At 47.2% G+C, this 20,382-nt stretch overlaps 1 protein-coding gene across 2 annotated transcripts in view; it reads right to left on the reverse strand.

The window, feature by feature from the left end:
• Positions 1-2,577: 2,577 nt before the first annotated feature.
• The window catches only part of RFX4 (regulatory factor X4), a 143,835-nt gene continuing 126,030 nt past the window's right edge, over positions 2,578-20,382 (reverse strand). For both annotated transcript variants that reach the window (XM_055328706.1, XM_055328707.1), the window contains 3 exons: positions 14,053-14,215; positions 12,270-12,408; positions 2,578-4,049 (listed from right to left, as the gene is read on the reverse strand). In XM_055328706.1, the coding sequence (XP_055184681.1) occupies positions 3,777-4,049; positions 12,270-12,408; positions 14,053-14,215 (575 nt within the window). In that variant the 3' untranslated portion in view covers positions 2,578-3,776. The remainder of the gene's footprint in view (positions 4,050-12,269; positions 12,409-14,052; positions 14,216-20,382) is intronic.

Consider the following 20,382-nt stretch of genomic DNA (forward strand, 5'->3'; position numbering starts at 1 on the left):
CTACATCAGTCGTTCCCCCCCATCTTTCTTTTCCCTGTAATAAAGGGAGTTGTTTATACAATCCCCTTCCCAGCATTTAATGTTGTTGTTGTTTTTTTTAATCTTGTGATTCTGCCTTTCAGGGGTACAAGCTGTTGGGACCAACAGCCCATTTTGATTTTGCTCTTTCCGTCACCACCAGATTCACTTCAGACATTTTGACTGACATCACGTGAAAGCAAATGTGAAGGACAGAGCTGGAGGCAGAGAACAGAGCAGAAGCCCACTAGCTGGGGGGGGAGGTGGGGGGGCGGTGAGGAAGGGGGTGCGTCTCGCTTGGGGGACAGTGTGTGGGCGCAAACCCCGGCCATGTGGGTACCAGCTGGCGGAGCCGGCCTCCCCCTTGTGGTTCCCCCTCTGAAGCACCATCCCGCTGCCGGGCCCCTGCCCTGTAAGCCGGCACCCTCCCTGCCCCGACCTGCCGGCCCTGGTCCATCAGCACACAGGCCGTGATCTGAGCTGTCACCATCCTCGAACGTGCCTGTCTGAGGCCCGCGGTGAGGAGGGGACTCCTCCAAGGCCTCAAGGAGGTGAGGCCAAGATTCCCTCTCAGTTCTCTTTTCACGATTTCGGTCCCTCGGTCCATTTGGGTTGTGGAGCTTACTCAGTGGCACACAATTTTGATTGGTCTCAGAATGGGTTGCAGTCGCAGAGGGGCCCCAGATTCCCTCTCTTCCCGGACCTGGGGCACACTAGAGGCCTGACAAAGGCACGCAGCAGGCTGGATGCCGAGGACACCACAGGCCTGCGACGTGGGTGAGCCGCCCTGGCTGCTGTTCCTGACTTCAGCCAGTTTCAAGCTGGCAGAGGCCTTTTCAGAAAGAGTCCTAAGGAGGGGAGTGTCCCTTTATTGCCAAGACTCCTCTGTTCTTCCTCTGACAAGTGACTGGCCCTACTCCCAGCTGCCAACCTTGCCCATTCCCATTCTGGTGACTGGCGAGAAACCATCAGAGGCAGAGAAGGTGCATTTGAGTCACGAGCTCACAGCAGCTGTTGTCTTTTCCAAATCAGATCCTGCTCAGTTCTGAAATGGAAGGTTTAAAACAATTGGGAACATGGGCCATACCCTCCGCTCCCAAAACATGGGCACCTTGTGTTCTGGAGCACGCACCCAGTGACCCCTGCCCTCGTGGAAAGCTGCCCTCTTCCTCCAGCGCTGAACTCTAGCCCTCTGCTCTGCCGCGAAGGGGAGGCACACCTTCTCTCATTGGGATGACCACTCTACTCTGGGATTCGGGCCCCTATTGACTATTATGATTTCTGCCTAAAGATCTGTGCCCTGAGTGACTTTGTGGCTGGTTACTTGCACATGAGTGTGGTTCATTTATGTGCTGCTGCTCCCTGGCTAGAAAATTTGGCAATGGCTTCATTTTTTCGTGCTCGGTAAGTCCGGCGTCAGACTGACTACATCCTTTCCTTTATGGAGCACTACCTTTGAACTGTAAGAGGGCAACAGGTCTGCTTGTCCTCAGGTTGCTGTTACACGATGACTAAATCTGACCACCACCACCACCACCCCCTTTCTGCGGACAGGGCCAACTAATACGTCATGGCCAAGCAAACCGATTTACCTTCAGGCAGTGAAATCCAACATCGACTTTCTTTTTGTTGAACAACATAGTGAAATATTTTTAAGGGGATGCTATGTAAAATATATCATTTTAATCCTAAAATCATTTTTAGGTATAAATATGTTATGTAATAGCAAGGAAGAGCTCAGCTTTAAAAATAAATCTTTCAACATGCAAATTGAGTTGTCAAATTCTCTTGCCTTTTAGTTAAAATAGTCACTGCTGCCATTTCTGGAACTCTGGCTCTGAATTTCTCATAGATCCTACTCTTTAACGTTTGGACAAAATAGTCATTTTGCCTCTATAGCCTCACTCCTCAGCCCTAGAATCAAAATGCAGCGTTGGAGATGAATTTGTTGATCCTTAAGTATTCAGGAATGTTACTGTTCTAGCCCAGAAGTTTATTAGTATTTAAAGCACTGCACTTGAAATATCTTTACACCCAGTGATCATTAAAGCATAATGAACTAAGTACCAGGGGACCCCTTAATGATACTGGTATTGACGAATAATATTTCCTGCAAGAGCTGAAAGGTTCCTGCCCTTTGCTGACGCCAGCCATCGTGCAAACATAAGACAAATCCTTATATGTGGAATTGGTCCCCTACAGACCTCAGTTAGGCCATCGGTATTAAATCATTTGAGGACTGGATGTGTGGCATATCCAAATTTTAATGATTGTTTTATGACAAGATGATGGGGGAAGTGTATAAACACAAGCTGATAATTTTGTTTTGCCTACTTCCATATAACCTAAGTATTCAGAATGCTATTTATCTCTGTCTTTGTCTCTCTCTCCCCCACACACACAGGTCAAATGCAAAATGAAAATGAAGAAAGAGGTCATTTCAATACTTTTTATTTGAGTGTGAAACCATTCATATCTTGCACAACTGTACAGATAAAACTATTTCCATTTTAGCTGTAGACATGATTATCACACTGAGTGGTGTGATCAAAGATTTTATTTACAGAACAACTGCTAAAACATCCGATGTCATATTTCCATTTATTTCTTACCCATAGGGTAATAGGTCCACCATAATTGCTTGGTGCATTTTATAATACAGAAAGAAAACCTATGTTAATCTCTAACGAACCTCACAAAATGCTACAAATCTGACAGAAAAATGCCTACGAAAAAAATTTTCCAAAAGTACAATACATTTTTTATTTCCACACATACACAGTATAGTATAGGCTCAAAGGCACAGCTTTGAATTTTTTTTCTATCAAAGTGTCGGAAATTATTATGGTCTTATGAAGGAACCATGAAAGTCATTTTCACACTTGGTGCTAGGTAAGTTAACGTTTGGTCCATCTGGTTTCAGAGAGTTAATAATACAGCAGAGCTGAGTGTGATACTCAATACCATAAATCCACATTCTCACAGAATTTAAAAAACCCCTCTCCTGCCTTTTGCTGACACTACCCATTGTGCAAACTTAGGACAAATACTTATATGTAGAAGAACCGGTCCCCTACAAACCTCAGTCAACTTAAGGCATACAGAACAGGCCTCTTCCTTCCCTCTAGACAGTGCTTACATTCCAAGACAATGCAGGTACTGTGAAAGACATGAGTGTAATAGCAGGGAATCTAGAGTTTTCCGGCCACCAGCATTTAGCCCTGATGCTCCAGGAAGCAGTGGTGGCGCCAGGAAGAAGGGATACGTAGAACATACCTGAGGGTGGTTCATCGGATGGTAAGATGACAGACAGATGGCAAGGTGAATGCTCTTGGTAAATTATGTGCCCATCCAAGAACACAAACCAGACTCTGTCTCTAGTATCCATCAAGACTAATGAGCTTTTGTCAACAGGAAAATAAGTAGCTTACAGGGAGTGTTTGCCAACACAAAGCAAAGTCATGGAACGGAGGGAAAAGGCACAGATTGGCCTGCCCAAAATAGTGCTCTATAGAATCAGTCAAGTCTGGCTTGGCTACGGGAGCCCGATCTCACTGACTTTTAGTGAGTCCTGTTTCTGAACTAAAGTATATCCATCCCACACTGAATCCCAGACTCACATTCATTAGGAAAATGGACACCTAGGAATAGTCCATGAGTTATGATGTATAGAGATAACGTCTTCTGGGGGTGGGTTGTTGGGTTTATTATTATTAATAATTATTATTAATATTAAATATGGATTCCTGCGATAGCAGTCATTTAGCCCATCCTGTGGAGGCCTCTCCGTTGATGTAAGCAAAGCCAGGAAAGTGTTGCATGTGCTCGTACTCAGAATTCCTGCGCGTGGTCAGGGGGGTGTACATGTCACTAGAATTTCCATACCTTGTGGAATGCACAGACGGGCTGGTGTAGCACGTGTTGGCTGTGGGCACCTCTGGCCATCGGGGGGTGACGGGGGTAGGATGCAGTCTGGGAGTACTGCTCATCAAACAGGGTTCCATCCGGGAAGTAGGGCTATTGAAAGGGTACTTGTTGAGGGGAAAGAAATTCCACAAAGTTAAACTTAGCTTGCAAGTTGCATATACACAGTACTGGTCATGTTCACAGAATAAGTTAATTTCTTAAGATGCTCTTAATGAAAGTTGATAGGAATCTGTGAACTTCCAAAAGATTGAACCTTGGCCTAGGAAGTAACCAACAGGAGAAATGCAAAGGATTTCATATCCACGGTTGAACTGGTGTTCACTCAAGTGCTAATACTGATTTTGTGCTCTAAATCTGGAATATTTGGGCAAGTCAAATCCAAAAGAGGGAATAGCCCCACTGTGAATACGGTGGTGTGAGAGTTATGTATGTGTGTAAGTAGCAGCTTGTTCAAACAGATATGGATGTATGGATGTATGGTTTTGAATTTTACCGTAAGTTCTGGAGATGGGATAGATCTCAGTCCATCAACGCAAGAGAACAATACTCCCAAGTACAACACAGTGACATTATTAAAAATAGCATTTTACAGTTGAATTCAATTATGAACTGCAGCCTGAGAGCAGGCTTTTGAAGAGGAAGCAAGCCAACAGCTTCAAAAGTTATTATTAGTGCCTATCATTTAGAGAACATCTCTCTTTTTGATTCACATTCACTGAAGTCCTGAAAGATGCACAAGTAGGAAATGGTGAATTGTTAGGCTTGGTGTGAATGTGGAGGAAACAGTTGAGATAAGCCAATTGAGAGGGGACAGGAGGGGTGCTTTTGTGTAGGACAGAAGAGGGAAAGAGTTCTAGAAAGAATTAGGAATAAGAGAAGTGCCTCTGAAGTGCTGCTTCTTCTACATTCTTCTCTGTTTCCAAGACAGCCATGCAAATAAGCCCCTCGGAGTACAGTCGGAGAGGAGGAAGGTGCGGGGAGCTGGGCTCCCATGGAGGGCTCCTAGTCTGCAGGCCGGCCCCACACACGCAGACTTCCTTGCTGGGCTCTGTAAGGTCCACCCCGACAAGGACGGGAGCCAGTCCACAAGGATGGCAAGGGCAGCGAGTAGGGGAGAAAGAGTATGTCTCGAGTCTTCTGCTCCCCATCTGTCTTCCCTGACAGTTGGAGAATGGAGCCCCGAGGGATTAGGTGGGAGGCTGCCTCCTGGGAGAGAGACAGACAGGCTGAAGCCTAGACAGCCGCGAGAAGGGATTCTGACAACAGTGGCTGCTCCCTGGAGTCGAGGGGGCCAAAGGGAACTATGCTGCTTCTGTGAGCAGGAGCCCGAGGGAAGCAGGGAAAGGCTGTTAGGCCCCAAGCATGCCGAGGGAGACAGTGATTGAGGTCGGGAGAGCCCCAGCTTCGGGTAGTGAGGGTTTCTCTGACACAGGACCGCGTGCCTAACATAGAGCCCGCAGCCACTTCACAGCCAAAGCGCAGGTAGGAAAGGGGGAGAAGTGTGGGCGGTGCCTGGGAAGGGGGGGCAGGCGGCTCAGGCTGTTACCAAGGAGACCGTGGACAGTGCAGCGAGGCTGTCATAGCCTCAAATCAGACAAGAATCGAGAATCGAGAATCGCTGGAGTACATCCATGTCCCCGTGAAGGGAGCCTACAGGACGCTGCTTGTACGGCAGCCTCAGTGGAGCCTCAGGCCTGAGAGCACAACAGACCTGGCCCTGCCCAAGAGAACAAGACCCCAGGTATCAAACACGTAATGTTAAGAAATACTATTATAAAACGGTCTTTATTTTCCTAAAGTTTGCTTCCCCCTCCTGATATTCCCTCGATTAAGCTCCCTGCACGTGTGTCACCTCACCCCCATGGTGCTCTCCCTGGCACAGGGGCCTCCTCTCCATCCTGTGGCATGCCAAGCTGGTTCCCCTCTCAGGGAATTTTGTCCTACCTGTTCCCTCTGCCTGAAACACTGGTTTCCCACCCCTATCCCCCAAGCTCCTTGCATGGCTGCCTTTTTTTTTTTTTTTTTTTTGTTATTCCTCAGATCTCAGCTCAAATGTCACCTCCTCAGAGACTTTTCTGGGCATTCCATCTCAAGAAGCTAAATGCACCAACCTCTGTCTCAGGTCAGGCGCTTACCATCTCACTTGTTAGCTGTTTCCCCTGACTTCTATTCTTAAGCTCCTGGCAGGGCTTTGTCATGCTCACTACCATTCCACATCTGGAACGACGCCTGGCACCTCAGCAACTATCCAGTGACCGAATACCACCAGGGTGTTACCACTAGAAAGAAGCTTAGGGATCATATAATCCAATCCCGTGGATGCACCTGAGAACACTAGGCCCCTTGAGGTAAAGCATCGTGCCCACACAGTCCCCCTGCCGGCTGGCACAAAAACCCAGTGCTGGGGTAGCTCTTTCCCTTCACATCACTGTGGCACAAACTAGGCCTAACCTGTCACAGCTGAATCACACGAAAAAGGAAGACATACTGCTTTTGGAACACACCCCATTACACTTGAAGGTCTTCGTCTCTCTGGCTTAGAGCTCTCTCCTCCCCGGCACACCACGGGGCCTGGCAGCTCTGACCAGGCCTCGTCTTGCTGCTTCTGACAGAACCTCCCTTGGCTTGGCCCGAGTAGGTAAAATGTCACACAGTATGGACTTGGAGCCTCTTTCCCATAGAACCCAAGAGAGTGTGGCTTTTGTGCCTAATCAAGGACCCTAGATGCAGCTGTGCCCAGGGGTTGTGTCACAGACTCAAAAGCGTAATTGCCTGGAAATGAGACTTGCTCAAAATATCTCTAATGGGACAATAAAATCCTGTTACCACAGAATCTAGCATGGAAAAATCTGTCCCGTTAGGTCAGCTAATTGCAAATGAGTCAGTGACTCGTTTTCCCCGTGGTGAAGAGACCATTGAAAGATGAGAGGCTGAAGTGCCCGCTGCCTCGGCCTGGTGATTAACGCCACCAATGAGGCTTCTATTTAGTCTGGTGGGAGCGGCTGAGGCCGGCCTGTGGCACCCGCCTCACCTTTCACACTTTACATCCGGTTTCATGCGGGGTCCTGAAGCATGCTGGGCACAAACCCTGGGGTCCAGAGAGTTCTGCCCAGAATAAAGGCACTTTTTGTTGAGGGCCCATAACAGGAAGTTGCCATCTGCTGGTTTAAGTCACACGCTGTGGCTACTGATGTTAAACTGGAGAGAGGTCACCAGTCCCTGCCCTTTGAGAGAGGTGTGTGAGGGGTGCTCATGGGCACATACGCATGCGTGTGCACATGCATCAGGAGTCAAGTTTCTGTCAGATGGCCATCTCAGCTGTGATTGACTACAGGCCTCTTTGGAATCATATTAGGAAGTTCTATTTTGAGAAACAACTCCCCATCCCACGGCTGACTCTCCTGCACATGCAGAGGGAAGAATGAGCCCTTTATCCCTGACCCTCACCAAGTGGGCTACTCCCAGAGCAAGGGGTGAGAGGTGGCCCAGTCAGGAGCACAAACTGTTTTCCTATGAAAGGCGGCTCTCACACTGCACCAAAGTCCTGCCAGTGGGCCTGCCCCCAGGCAGGCTTCTTCGTACCCTCTTCTGGAAGAGGATGTAGCTCCCCTAAAATCTTTGCCTGACAATCCACATCCGCTGAGCTTTTAGGGTCTGGATTAAGTAAGTTAATACACATGAAACACTTAGAACTCCCACATAGTAAGTTTTCAAAATGTGTTAGCTATTATTAATATTCTTCACATCATAAGATCATGGTGCAATAATGATAGGAAGAGCCTGAGTGACTAACCATCTGGTCCTACCTCTCATTTCACAGATGAGAGAATTGAGGTCAAGAGAGGGGAAACGATCTGCTTGAAGTCACAGAGCAACTTAGTATCAGACTGAGGAGCCATTCATTCATTCATTCATTCATTTCATTGACAAGTATTTAAGTGAGTACCCACTAAAAGCCACATCTATTCTGGGTCCTGGGGATATAATGGTCAGGAAAAAAAGACCAGGTATCCCTGTCTCTCTAAAGCTAGTATAGCAAGAGAAACATATTCTTTAATTGTGCAAAATATAATATTTGTGGTGTTACAAAAGGTAATATACACAAATAGTGTTACCCATGAGCCAGGCCCTGTTCTAAACTTTATCAACTCACTAAACCCTCACAGACCTAAGAAATATGTACTATAATTCTCCCCATTTTTCAGATAAGGCACAGAGCTAATTAGAGACAGAGCTGAGATTTGAACCCTGGAAGCCTGGCCCTACACTCACAGGGCTTACGCCACTATGGTTTTGATTTTGGCTCAGGTTGCTATCCCAAAATCTAACACCCTAAGAAAATTGGCGCTGGGCTGGGCTGGGCTGGGCCACTAGAGATTCTGTAGTCATGTGACTGGCTGGCCAGGCTGGACCTTTGCCATACAGATGAGGCATAAAGAACAGCTTTCTAGTCTATTCTAAGTGAATGTCTAGCCATACAGCTTCTAGTTGATCAAATGGCTTTTGAGCTCAGGGGCCCGGTGCACCTTCATGGCCGCTCACGGGTAAAAGTTCCCCAAACATGTGTTGAATGAGGCCCAGAAATATTTTGTAGCCATGCATTTGGTCTGGCTTCTTTCCCCTATTTGGTCAGGCATAAGAATGAGGTATGGGGGAAGAGGCAGCTAAGACTACCTCTTGTTCACTTAGTTTGATGTGAACAAGTGTAGCATAGATGCAAGAAGTGTTTTTCTGAAGTAATTCCAACCTTACAGTATGAATGAAACCTCCTTCATCTGGACTCACTAATTCAGAAATTATGAGAATTCAAGCAGGACTGGAGGTTTACCTTTATTACCCAAGAGGTAGTAGGCATATGTCATGTAAATAACCAGGAGAGATCAGAGCACACACACACACCCTATTGCAAAAACCAAATCAGTTCACATTATTTTGAGCATATAAATGCTGGGATGCAGGTGATGGCTGCACTTCACGGATAGGCTGTATCAGTCTGTAAGATGGGCATTTATTTGCAGAAGTTATTTATATTCAGTTACTCTTGTGCTGATGACCAAATGCATTCCTTAACCATATTCTAGAATTGTGGTTTCTCTCCAATTCAGAATTATCTTGTCCCCACTGAGCCTGATATAATGAAGTGCGATATTAAGTGCTCAGGATTGGAACAGCTTGAGCTCTGCTCTGGGAAGCTAAAACTAATCAGCCCTGCAGTGGGTTTCCCCCCTCTATGCTCACTGTTGAACCCATGTACTGTGAGAGCAAAGAAAGAGTGAGTCTAGGCATGTGATTCTTCTGTCACTTGACACTGACAGAGAACAGTTACAGTAACTTCTTGAATTTTCACCTACCCTCCAAATGGCCTAGGCTCTGGGTTCAGAGCTGGGGCATTTACATCTGAGTCTGCTTTGCTACCTTACTAGATGCATAAGATGTGCAAATTACCTTATGAGGTGGTCTCCTCATCATTAGAAACTGGAGAAAATGCCTTCCTTCCCCAGGTTGCCATGAGAATTAAGTGAGTCATGTATTTGCAAAGTGCCCCAAACAGGGCTTGATCCATAAATGTTAATGACAAACAAAAGAAAGAATTCTTTGTGTTCAGACTCTACCTTCTCCAGAAGCACCGATCACCCCCATCTGCTGGGGTAGAGAGGTGATATAATTAACTTCTCACCCCACTTCACAGATGGAGGCGAAGGCATCACCCTCCAAGCACAGAACGGGAGTGTGTGGTGGGGGTCAGAGGTTGTCAGAGGGTCACAGGGCACGGTGCCTGCCGAACAGGCTGACTGATCCTATCACCTCTTGAATCGTAGGGATTCAAAAGACTCCCATGGGCTTTCAATTAGTCCTTGGCCCTTCGAATAAGAAGCTGCTATGAAATGATAGTGCTCCATTCGGGGGCTTCTGTGGCTTCCTGAGCGGAGGCTGCAGACCTATCTTTGATCACCACAGTGGCCTTTATGAGACCCTGGTTTCTTTTTATGGCAATGGCTTTAAAAATATCATCCCAGAAACGAGGGAGGGGAAGAAAGAGGGAACACAGTGATGGGTGCCGTGGCTGGGGACTGTAGCCTCTGATCCACCATTGCTGCTTTAGTGACTTTCCTACTGGAGCAGGCACACTTCTGTCCCCTTCTCCACCGTGTGATGAGGGGCTGGAGCAGGCCTGCCATGCCACAGGCGTCCCATGATCATGTGAGGAGGGACTGGGTGAGTGAGTGAGCGAGTGAGCGAGTGAGCGAATGCATGAGCTGCTTAGACTGCTGTTAAGTGCAGCCCAGGCTCTGACAGCAGCTCTGAGTCATTTTGCGGATCACAGTCATTTTCTGAGCAGCACAGACTCTGCTCCTGAGGGAAGCAATACCTAAGGAGCTGGCTTGTCTGCATGACGCAGTTGGAGGCCTATAATGAGTGCCCCGGGTGATGGTTTAGTGGAATCAACTTCTTACCTTGTTTGGGGACTGCACCTGGGCTCCCCTTGGTACTGAGGATGGAAATCAAAACAGAGGCCTGTTTGCCCCGTGCGCCGGTGTATTATGGATACGCTCTCCTCAGAGCCTCCCCTCGGGGGCCGGTCCGTGGGCTGGCAGCTGATGCAACCACAGCCTCCACCCTCCTCAATCCTGCCATCTCTGTTCTAGATTCCCACAAGCGCTTTGCAGCAGAGCTCTCTGCCTGTACTGGGCCCCTTCCAGCCTATCCTGGGAGCCCCCCTCAAGCAGCGGTCCCACCTTGCCTCCCGGGCTCCCAGCCCCACCCGCAGTGGAGGGTCCTCTGCACTCCTGTTGTGGGTGTTGCCTCATTTCCTGTCTCATAGGGTCCAGAAACTTTTAGTGACTGCCGAGGTAGGAGAGGTGGCAGAGGGCCACGTGTAGGAGCTTGGACACATGGGGTCACACTGCCTGGGTTCAAATCCTCAGGCAGGCTCCTCTCACTTCTTTTCTGCAAAGATTACCCTGACGATGTGTAAATTGCTCAGCACAGTGTCTGGCATATGACAAGTGTTCAGCAAAAGGTAGATGTTGCTTTTCATAGGTGCCATGGCCTGTGACTCAGGGATACTAGATTTAATTTTTTGTCTTCGGGGAGCTCTGGGGTCTCCTGTAGGAGTCAGAGAAGTCAGTGATGATACTGGGGTGTGCGGAGGGTTCCTGACAGAGGCGCCATGTGATTCTAGAACAGTGGTACCTCATAAGGTGCTGGAGGAAGGAAGGGTAGGTGTCAGGAGGTGCCACAGAGACAGTGAGGTGCTGGTCCTGAACAAGCAGGAGGCTGGGAGGAAAGAAAGTCCCAGCCTGGGAAGAGAGTATCTGGGAGCTGCCTGGGGGTGGACATGGCTGGAGCAAATGGGGTGGGGTGGGGGGCTGGTGGGCCACAGAGGCAGGCAGAAGCCAGATGGTAGCAAGTCAAAAGAGACATGCCAAGGAATTGAACTTGACTTTGAACACGATGACATGAAAAGGAGAGTGTTAATGGCCAGTCGGATTTTTTCCAAAAGGCTCCTCCAGCTACCGTGTAGAGGATGGACCAGAGAGGGGCAAGTTCAGTGACACAGAGACTGATGGGAAGGATTTTTGTCACCGTCTAGCTTAGACCTGAGCTGAGGCAAGGACAGTGGGGGTACAGAGACGTTGAGGATGTAGAATTGAATAGAACTGGTGACCAACTGCCTTTGAGGCCAGAGCCACAGGAAGTATCTGAGACAAGCAGAGGGCCTGACACTGGCATTCTAGGTGCAACCACAAGTTCATTCGCCACAGGCCACAGAGGGTTGACTTGGTCTGTTAGACAAGGGAAGAGCCAAAGGAAATGTGTGGTTTGAGAATAATCTGATAAAGGGTCCATTTCAGGAGGATTCTTCAGGTGAGGTTGTGTGTATGTACCAGACTGGAAAGGAACAGACGTGAGACCCAGAGACCAGTTAGAATGATACCCAGGTAACCATCCTGACAGGACTCCATGAGGGCTGGCCCCCGGAGGATGGGAGACCAAAGATCCCGTGTGGGGGTGGCTGCCTGAGAAAGGGCAGCAGACATCATGGCTGACTGGATTCTGGGATTAGAGAGGTCGGAGAGGGCAGGACCAAAGACAACCGGTGTGCACCCATGTGTGTGAGATGGAGTGGAGCATGAACACTGGCCGAGCACCTGCCTCAGTGGGCGGCCACTGAAGGGTGAGAAGTGACCCTGAGGAAAGCACCATCCTCTCTTTGCTGACAGACACACACGGTATACAGAAAGTACTTAACTGTCTTAAATTGACTTGACCTACCACCAAGCATCCTGAGGCCTGGGTGAGCACGCAGGGCCACAACTCACCTGTGCAGAGCTCCTGTGGTAAGGGGAGTAGTGCAGCGGCCCAGAGATGGCTGTGTCATGGGGGAGGGCCGGGTACTGGCTCTGCATGGGGGGCGGGTGCTGGCCGCCGTAGCTCCCGTAGTTATAGCTTCCCGTGTACCTGCAACGCAGTGGGCGTGCTGAACATTGTGCCAGGGCCGGCACAGCGAATCACTGTGACACCTTTAAAAATCAACCTCATCTTTCCCCCCTTTCGTTCTTTTTTCTTCTTTTCCATTTTTTCTCCTCCTTTTTTTGGTTCTTACCATTCCCACCCTATTGTGGTGAGTTCAGACTCCTGGGCTGACTCCTTCTCTCCTCAGCACACCTCCCTTAGCACCCAGAGCACGCTCAGGGAATGGGAGCCGGCCCTGAGCAAAACATTAATTAGTGATGGAAACCTCTCCTCCTGTCCTGTTGAAAAGCCCCACAGTGTAGCCTATAGTCAAATAGGAAAGAAAGAAGAAACTACTTTGGGATTTATGTTTTGTATCGTTCAGGCTTCTGCTTGCCCGTAGGGGGCAGGATGTTGTGTATAGTTGGGAGCTGTCTCCAGTGGGGAAACACTGTGGGCCGTCAACCCGGTGTCAGAGATCCCAGTGCTGAGCCTGGCTCCACCCCTTTCTAGCTGGGGGACCCTGGGGTCCTCGCAGCCTGTTCATCACATCTGTAAAAACGCTGGCCCTGGTTATTCTGGGGGTCAGACCGGTGAAGACACTCTTTAAAATAGAAGGTCCTGGGAAATACAGGTCTGTTCACTGTTGTTCTAATAACATCTTTACAGCAAAAACACTGATGTAAGACCACGTGGGTGTCTGTTCTGCCATTGTTCTGGAATCAAAAGGCTTCCTGAAGCAATTCTCAAAGTCTATTCTAAATGTGTGGAAAGATGCTCGGAGAGGTCCCCTGAGCAAAGAAAGGCTGCCCTCCCACTGGTCAGGGACCTGAGCCTGCGGACAGAACGTGGGGCTGGCCCCCGGGCAGCGCTATGCTGGGCACCATGTGGGGGCACTTAAGGGGGCGTCCTCTGCATCTCCCACATGGCTCTGCTGGCACCGCCTCCCAGGACCTGCCTGGCAGAGTCTTGCCTTCCTGAGAAGAAGGGCCCTTTTTAGCATCATAAGTGGTTTCCAAACGACTGGATGTGAGACATGATAAGATTAGTGTCTTTTGATTAAGACACTGCCTGATGGCAAGAAGCTATGATTCAGGTAACACTTTTTAATGGATTTGTAATTCATTCATCACAGCAACGGCACTACAGAGATTTGGGGAAAGATAGGACAAAATCAATATTTTGTTTCTTCGGGCACATAGCACCATTGGAACGCACAGGGGGTCCTGGTACCCCATTAACAGCTGCTGCCGTCCAGGGGGCCTCAACCCTCTAAGTCCTCCTCTAATCCAATCACAGAAGCCCCCCCCGCCTCTGTGAGGCTCTACCGCCTGGGGGAACTGTCAGGAGGGGGCCTTCTGCTGAGGCTCTACAGCGAAGAGAGAGAAGAACAGGCTCTGGTGTCAAGACAGGTGGTCAGTCTGGGCCCTGTGTCTACCGGCTGTGTGACCCTGCAGGACTGAACTTGAGCCGTTATCTCGATTTCCTCATCTGGGAAACGGGCTCCACGAGACACAGTTAAAGGTGGGGCTGCCTCCTGAGCACGCTATGCAAGCCCCATGAAGGACAGATACTTCCTGCCCTTGGGGAAAACAACTGCTAAATGAAGCCAAATTTAAGAGTCCGGCGGCATCGCAGGAAGTTACCTACCCGTGCTCCTCTCTGTGCGGATAAACTGGTATCCTGTGTGTCACGGAGGAAGAAGGCACATGAGTACTTCTCATACAGGGCAGCTGTTGGGAGTTCTCAGCTGGGGACCCTGCCGCCGTTGTCACTGTATAGGTCAGAGACCATGTGTAGGACTGCATTGCTCCTGCAGAGATAAGATGCATAAGTCACACACTCAGTTCTTCCATGCCCTACTCTTAGAACACTTGAGTGGCCTCCTGTGCTCTTTAGGCTGAAAGTCAAAATTTTTACAAAGCATGTGTCTCTGTCCTCATGTCAAGCATGTGCCTCTGACCTCATGAGAAGCAACCCCTACCCGTTGCCTCTGTTCTCTCTGCTACAGCCACAATATTTTTCTTTCATTTTTCCCAGGGGACCATGATTCCTAGTACCACAGAGCCTTTGCACGTGCTCTTTCTGCGCCTAAAACTTTATTCTTCCCTTAGAACCCACTCATTCCTTATATCTCAATACTGAGAAGCTGTCTCCTAATCCCAAACTAAGTCAGATTCCCTACTGAACTGAAGTTCTTTGTGATGCCACCACAATTTGTCATCTTACACTCACACTCATGAATGTGATTTACTTAATGCCCATGCCCCTCTAGACTAGAAGCTCCATGAGGAGAGGGGCCTTGTCTGTTCTGCCCACTATTGGATCCCTGGTGCTTGACACAGAGCCTGGTTGCCAAAAAATTTCCAATAGAAGCAAGAAAAGAGAAAGGAAGAGAGAGAAAGAGGGAGGGGAGGAGGGAGGACAAAAGAAAACTCAGAGAGGCAGAGCCAAGTAACTTCTCAACACTCAACAAAACAGGTGTCAGGGAGCCAGCAAACTGCTTTAAGCAGCCCTAAGTAGATTACTGGGCTCTGCCTGCCTAGGTCTTTTTGAAGATTATTAGACAGTGACCTTAACGGTGACCTATGCCATACATATTACTAATTCCATTAATTTACTTTTTAATTGGATACCTTGAAAGTACTAGGGATTGGGAAAAGAAGCTGACAAAATTTAAAACTCTCAAAATGCTTAAGAATTTTGGGAGATGCTTAGAGTACAAAAATGGTAATTTAAGAAATCCCTAAGTGATATACTCTTCGATTTCTGATAAATTTTAGAATGTTGATCTAGTGGAAGCAATTAAACCTGTTTTAGGAGGTCGAGGGACTAGGATTGAATGCCCCCTTGCAGGCACAGGGAAAATTGAAGAACTGATTATGGGAGGCCATTTTTAAGGTGAACTAAAACCTGGTGATCCAATTCTGTGTCTCTGCAGCAGATGTCTTCTATCTGAGCATTCCTGGGGGAAGCTGAAGGAACGGTTTTCATGAAAAAATGCAATCTATTCCATTCTAATGACTTTGCAAATAGCCCAGGAGTAGCTGCCCTGACATGGAGCAGGTGAAAGAGAGAGTAGATGGCCCAGCTCTGTGCCAATTATACGACAGATTCAGTGAAGGAAATTCTGGAAGGCATGTGAAAATGGAATCCTACTTTGAATAGAGTTGTTTACTATGAAAAGAACTCTGTATTGAACTCTTTTGTAAATTGGAGAATCTTTTGGAATGCAAATAACGCCCTTTCTAAATGGAGGGACAGAAGTTTATTCCAAGAGCCTGAAAGAGACACCATTTATTGAGCATCTAATGTATCCAGGCATTGTGCCCAGTGCTTTACAGAGACCCTTAAAATAAATATTATCCCCACCTCACAGATGAGGAAACGGAAGGTTACATCTGAAAGAACGTAAGGGAGTGCACAGGAATACAGAAGATTCAAGAAGATGATATGAATGTGGGAGTGAACAAAGAAATTAAAAGTGGAGCAAAATGTGCAACCAGGAATGAGGCTAAACATGCACACTCTAGCTCTTCCTAGGGGTGGGCCTTAAATTTGCCTCAGAGGTTTTCCAAGAAATAAACAATGCCACAGGGAAAACTCACAAGTCAGGAACCATAAGATAGTAAACAAATTGCTCAGGAATCATCTGTCCTTGGAATTAAGATCAAACAGGGATTTCTTTTAGATACTCCCATAAAAGGCAACTGGGATCCGCTCAACAGTGTCCCCAACATCACCCTTACAAGGGGCTCCAGGTTAGGTTCTTGGGACTATTCCTTAGGTCCACCCTTCAAGCTAGTGGCGTCACACCGAAGTTCAGTCCAGGGAAACACAGTGCTCATTTGCCCGAGGTCCCCGTGGGTGGGACCGGGGGGCTCTGAACCCCAGTCTGCCACATGTTTTCCATTTTCTCTACCATACTGCCTCTATACTCCAGGTCCAAGTCCTGCTGTGTACTGGCCGGAAGTCCTTGGGCAAGCCTCTTAGACTTTCTTTCATCATCTGTGAGACAGGCCTTATAATATCTGTCTTGCAGAACTGTCGTGAGAGTTAAGTGACAAGAGCTTGGCACGTGGGCGGCTCTTGATGATATTCACGCGCTCTTCCCTATGAATTCAGGGATTTTGTATCAGACTCTCTTAAAGCAGAAATTTCTGTATGTTCCATTTCAGATGCCAGGGAAAAAAGACAAGTTTCCTGGGTCAGATTCTGTCATGGGGGATGAAATTTGCATAGCAACAGAAATTTAGCTAATTACGGCGAACTCCTAAGCAAGTTTTTCCATAAAGTCACAGGCATGCTTATTCACTAGTATGGCTAAAAGTACCCTTTCCTGGTTTGCACATGTACATCATATACAAAGAAATAATGTTAGCAGGCTGTTAGGCATCATTTATAGTAACTGCAAGAAGACTGGAAAGAAAATTCCAACATGATCATGCCCCAGATGATTGGATTATGCATAACTGCCCACCTCTATATTTTGCACTCCATATGAAATTATATTACAGTTAAAACTTTTATTTTTTTTTCATGATAGTCACACACACACACACACACAGAGAGAGAGAGAGAGAGAGAGAGAGAGAGGCAGAGACACAGGCAGAGGGAGAAGCAGGCTCCAGGCACCGGGAGCCCGACATGGGATTCGATCCCGGGTCTCCAGGACCGCGCCCTGGGCCAAAGGCAGGCGCCAAACCTCTGCGCCACCCAGGGATCCCTACAGTTAAAACTTTTAAAAGTATCTTTTTTTTTTTTTTTATTAAATAGTTTATCTCTAGGTGGTGGGACTGAGGAAGGCTTTAAATATTCCTTCTGGGCAGCCCGGGTGGCTCAGTGGTTTAGCGCCGCCTTCAGTCCAGGGCGTGATCCTGGAGACCTGTGATCGAGTCCCATGTCGGGCTCCCTGCATGGAGCCTGCTTCTCCCTCTGCTGTGTCTGTGCCTCTCTCTCTCTCTTTCTCTGTGTCTCTCATGAATAAATAAATAAAACCTTAAAAAAAATAAAACATTTCTTCTTGTTGCTTATCTGTATTTTTCTATAATGAATGTGTATTGTCTCCATGAAAAGAAAAACATTATTAAAATATATTAAACAAATTTTACAATTGGAGATGGACTTGGAGCAGGGTGGGAAGTATGGGAGACCGATGAATGAATGAGGCACAGCAAGCTAGTAATTAACCCTTCAAGCCCCTGGGACCTCAGGAGAGTGCAGTGAGGTCAGTGGGTATTTAAGCGGAGGCAGCCAAGGAAGCCAAATGATCTCTCTTTTTCCCCAAGCAGTAGGAAGACATAGTGATAATAGCCAACACCTGAGAGAATGCAGTAGAAGTTACTTTTGTATGCGCTCCTGGAGCACAGCAACTGCTCATTCATCTCTGTATCCCCAACAGAGAGTCTGCCAAATAGTAGGTGTTCAGTAAATTTTTGTTTCCTTGAAATTGTTGTTGAAGGAGTAAATGCTGTTAGAAGTAGACGTTATCAAACAAAAAGCTAGTGGAACTCTTGGAAAAATGGGCTCCTGTGGTCTGGGAAACAAAACGCCTAAATGGCCATGTGCCAGCAATCCAACAGACCCACTCAGGCAGGCTTAAGCAGATTAACACCTACTGGTTTGGGTGAGAAACCCTCTTTGCCTGGGGACCAGCAAAGAACACCCCTTACATTCCCTTTCCTATCAGGAGGACCTCCAGTGAGAATTGCTGCTGCTTTTTTTTAAGTGAACTAATAAAAGAAAATGTGTGCAGTTAACAGTTTGTGCCTAATTTTTAAGACTGCTCTAATGCTTACTTATTGGTAAAACAGTAACAAACCTTCCGCTGGTGTCTCATTCCTACATCTTTCTTTTACTCTCCCCTTCCCGTACGCCCACCCTCACTTAAAAGTCTGAGGATCGTGGAGAAAGCCCCCCGAGCTTTGAGAATTCTATGAAGATCCCCAAAGATCTGAGAATCCTCTAAAGATAAATGTTGTCCATGTTCTAGTATTAAAACTGCAGGAGAGGAAGATTTTCTTTCCTTCTCATCCCCAAAAAAGGTTTTTCTTCCCTGAGTTGTTATTGTTGTTGTTTTTTCCTGGAAGGGATTTTAAACACAGGGTAGGAAGGGTGCTTAGAACATAGCAGGTGGTCAGGAATGACTTGTTGAGTAAATGAAGGAATGGATGAGTAATCACACAACATAAACCAGACCTCCTGCTATGTATACACTAACTCACTGAATCTTCACGATAACCTGTTGAAGTAGGCAGTATTGCCTCCTTTTTTCAGGTGAGAAAATTGAGGCCCAAGACTTGCTCAGATGAGTGGCAGAGTTGGGATTTGAACCCAGATCCCACCCAACGCCAAAGCCTTTCCACAACAACAGCTGCTTCTTACACTTGGATGTGCATTTGAATCCCTGGAGATCTTGTTAAAATGCAGATTCTGATTCAGTAGATTGGGAGTTGAACCAGCAATTCTGCCTCTAAATGATGATAATGTTCTTGGTCCGTGGACCACAGTTTGAGTACCAAGGCTCTCTAACCCATTGCCTCCTATTACACAAGCTGCCTGTTGAGAGCCATTAAAGGTCAGAAGTTGTGAGGTTCTGGCACAGACTTGTGAAATTCAGGCTACTTTCCAGGCTACCTGGCCATACCCTACCTTCAGATCTTGAACGTAACTGTTTGAACCTTTTCCCCTGCTAGGATTCTATGAAACATCGCGAATGTTGCTCAGGTCTTGATCTAACCTAAGCCTTTTGTTGGTACTTTCCTGAGAAATAAGCTCCTTTAAGTATGTCTAGATTCTAGAGCTTCCTATACAGTAGCCACTAGCTACAGATGGCTATCTAAATTTGAGTGAATTAAAACAAAATACAACAAAAAAATTCAGTTCTTTAACTGCACTAGCCACATTTCAAGTGCTCAATAGCCCCTCTGTGGTTGGATCTACTGTTTTGGACAGTTTCAATTAAGAAAAAAAAAAAAAGTTGCCATCATCACAGAAAATTCTATTTGAACAGTGTTCCTTTAGAGTATTTGCTACTAAACATTTCATGTAGCCTTCAAAATTGAGACAGGAAAAGGCTGCACATGTATATTTATCCCACTGGCTATCCATGGCTCTGTCCCCCATTGGCTACCATCTACCCTCAAGGGAATAATGCTTAATTGAGGAGAATACTCACTGAAGTTGAAAACTGCATCTGTTTGGGTGACTCTATCAGTAGCTCCCTGACTGAAATCTGACAAAACTGACGGGAAGCAGCAAATGGCTCCATTCCCAGAGAGAGATGCTAATTCAAAATCTGGCCCTGCCTACCTCCGCACCCATCCCCTGCTGCTACTTTCCCCTTATTTATATACATTAGTCCTCACTACACTAGGCTCTTCTCTGCCTCAGGCCTGTGCACATGCTGCTCCCCATGACCTAGAATGTTCTCTTCCTCTCCCCAAACTTTATGTGATATTCCAGGTCTTGGGATACATGCTGCCTCCTCGGAGAGGCCTTCCCTGATCATTTCCTAGCACACTATTCTCATTATGACCATTTGAAATGGTTTATTGGCCTGGTAGTTTATTTCTGTATTGACTCTCTTACCCATTAGGATAGAAGTATCACGAGGGCAGCGACTGTACCTGTTTTGTTTTGTTTTGTTTTTTTTCACTTTTGTGCCCCCAGGACACAGCATAGAGTAGATACAAAAGAAGTCAACAAAAGAATGGATGAGCAAATTCGAAGGCCCCAACACCAAGCCAAAACCTTGATGATGTAAAGTCAAGAAGAGATTCAACAATTTGTTTTCGGCCTCTGTTTGTATCTCCCAAATCCATTCCTTTGGAGAAAAGGAAGCAGCAGGGATGGAGGAGGAATTCTCTGCAATGACAACTCTAAGGACTGGTAATGAGTCATCGTGGGCTCTGGGGCAGGGCTGCTGTGTCCACCAGGTCCCCCTTGTTTTTAGCTGCCCACAGAATAACTGAGCTTTTG

The sequence above is a fragment of the Nyctereutes procyonoides genome, unplaced genomic scaffold (assembly GCF_905146905.1).
Source record: "Nyctereutes procyonoides isolate TBG_1078 unplaced genomic scaffold, NYPRO_anot_genome, whole genome shotgun sequence".
Classification (NCBI taxonomy): domain Eukaryota; kingdom Metazoa; phylum Chordata; class Mammalia; order Carnivora; family Canidae; genus Nyctereutes; species Nyctereutes procyonoides.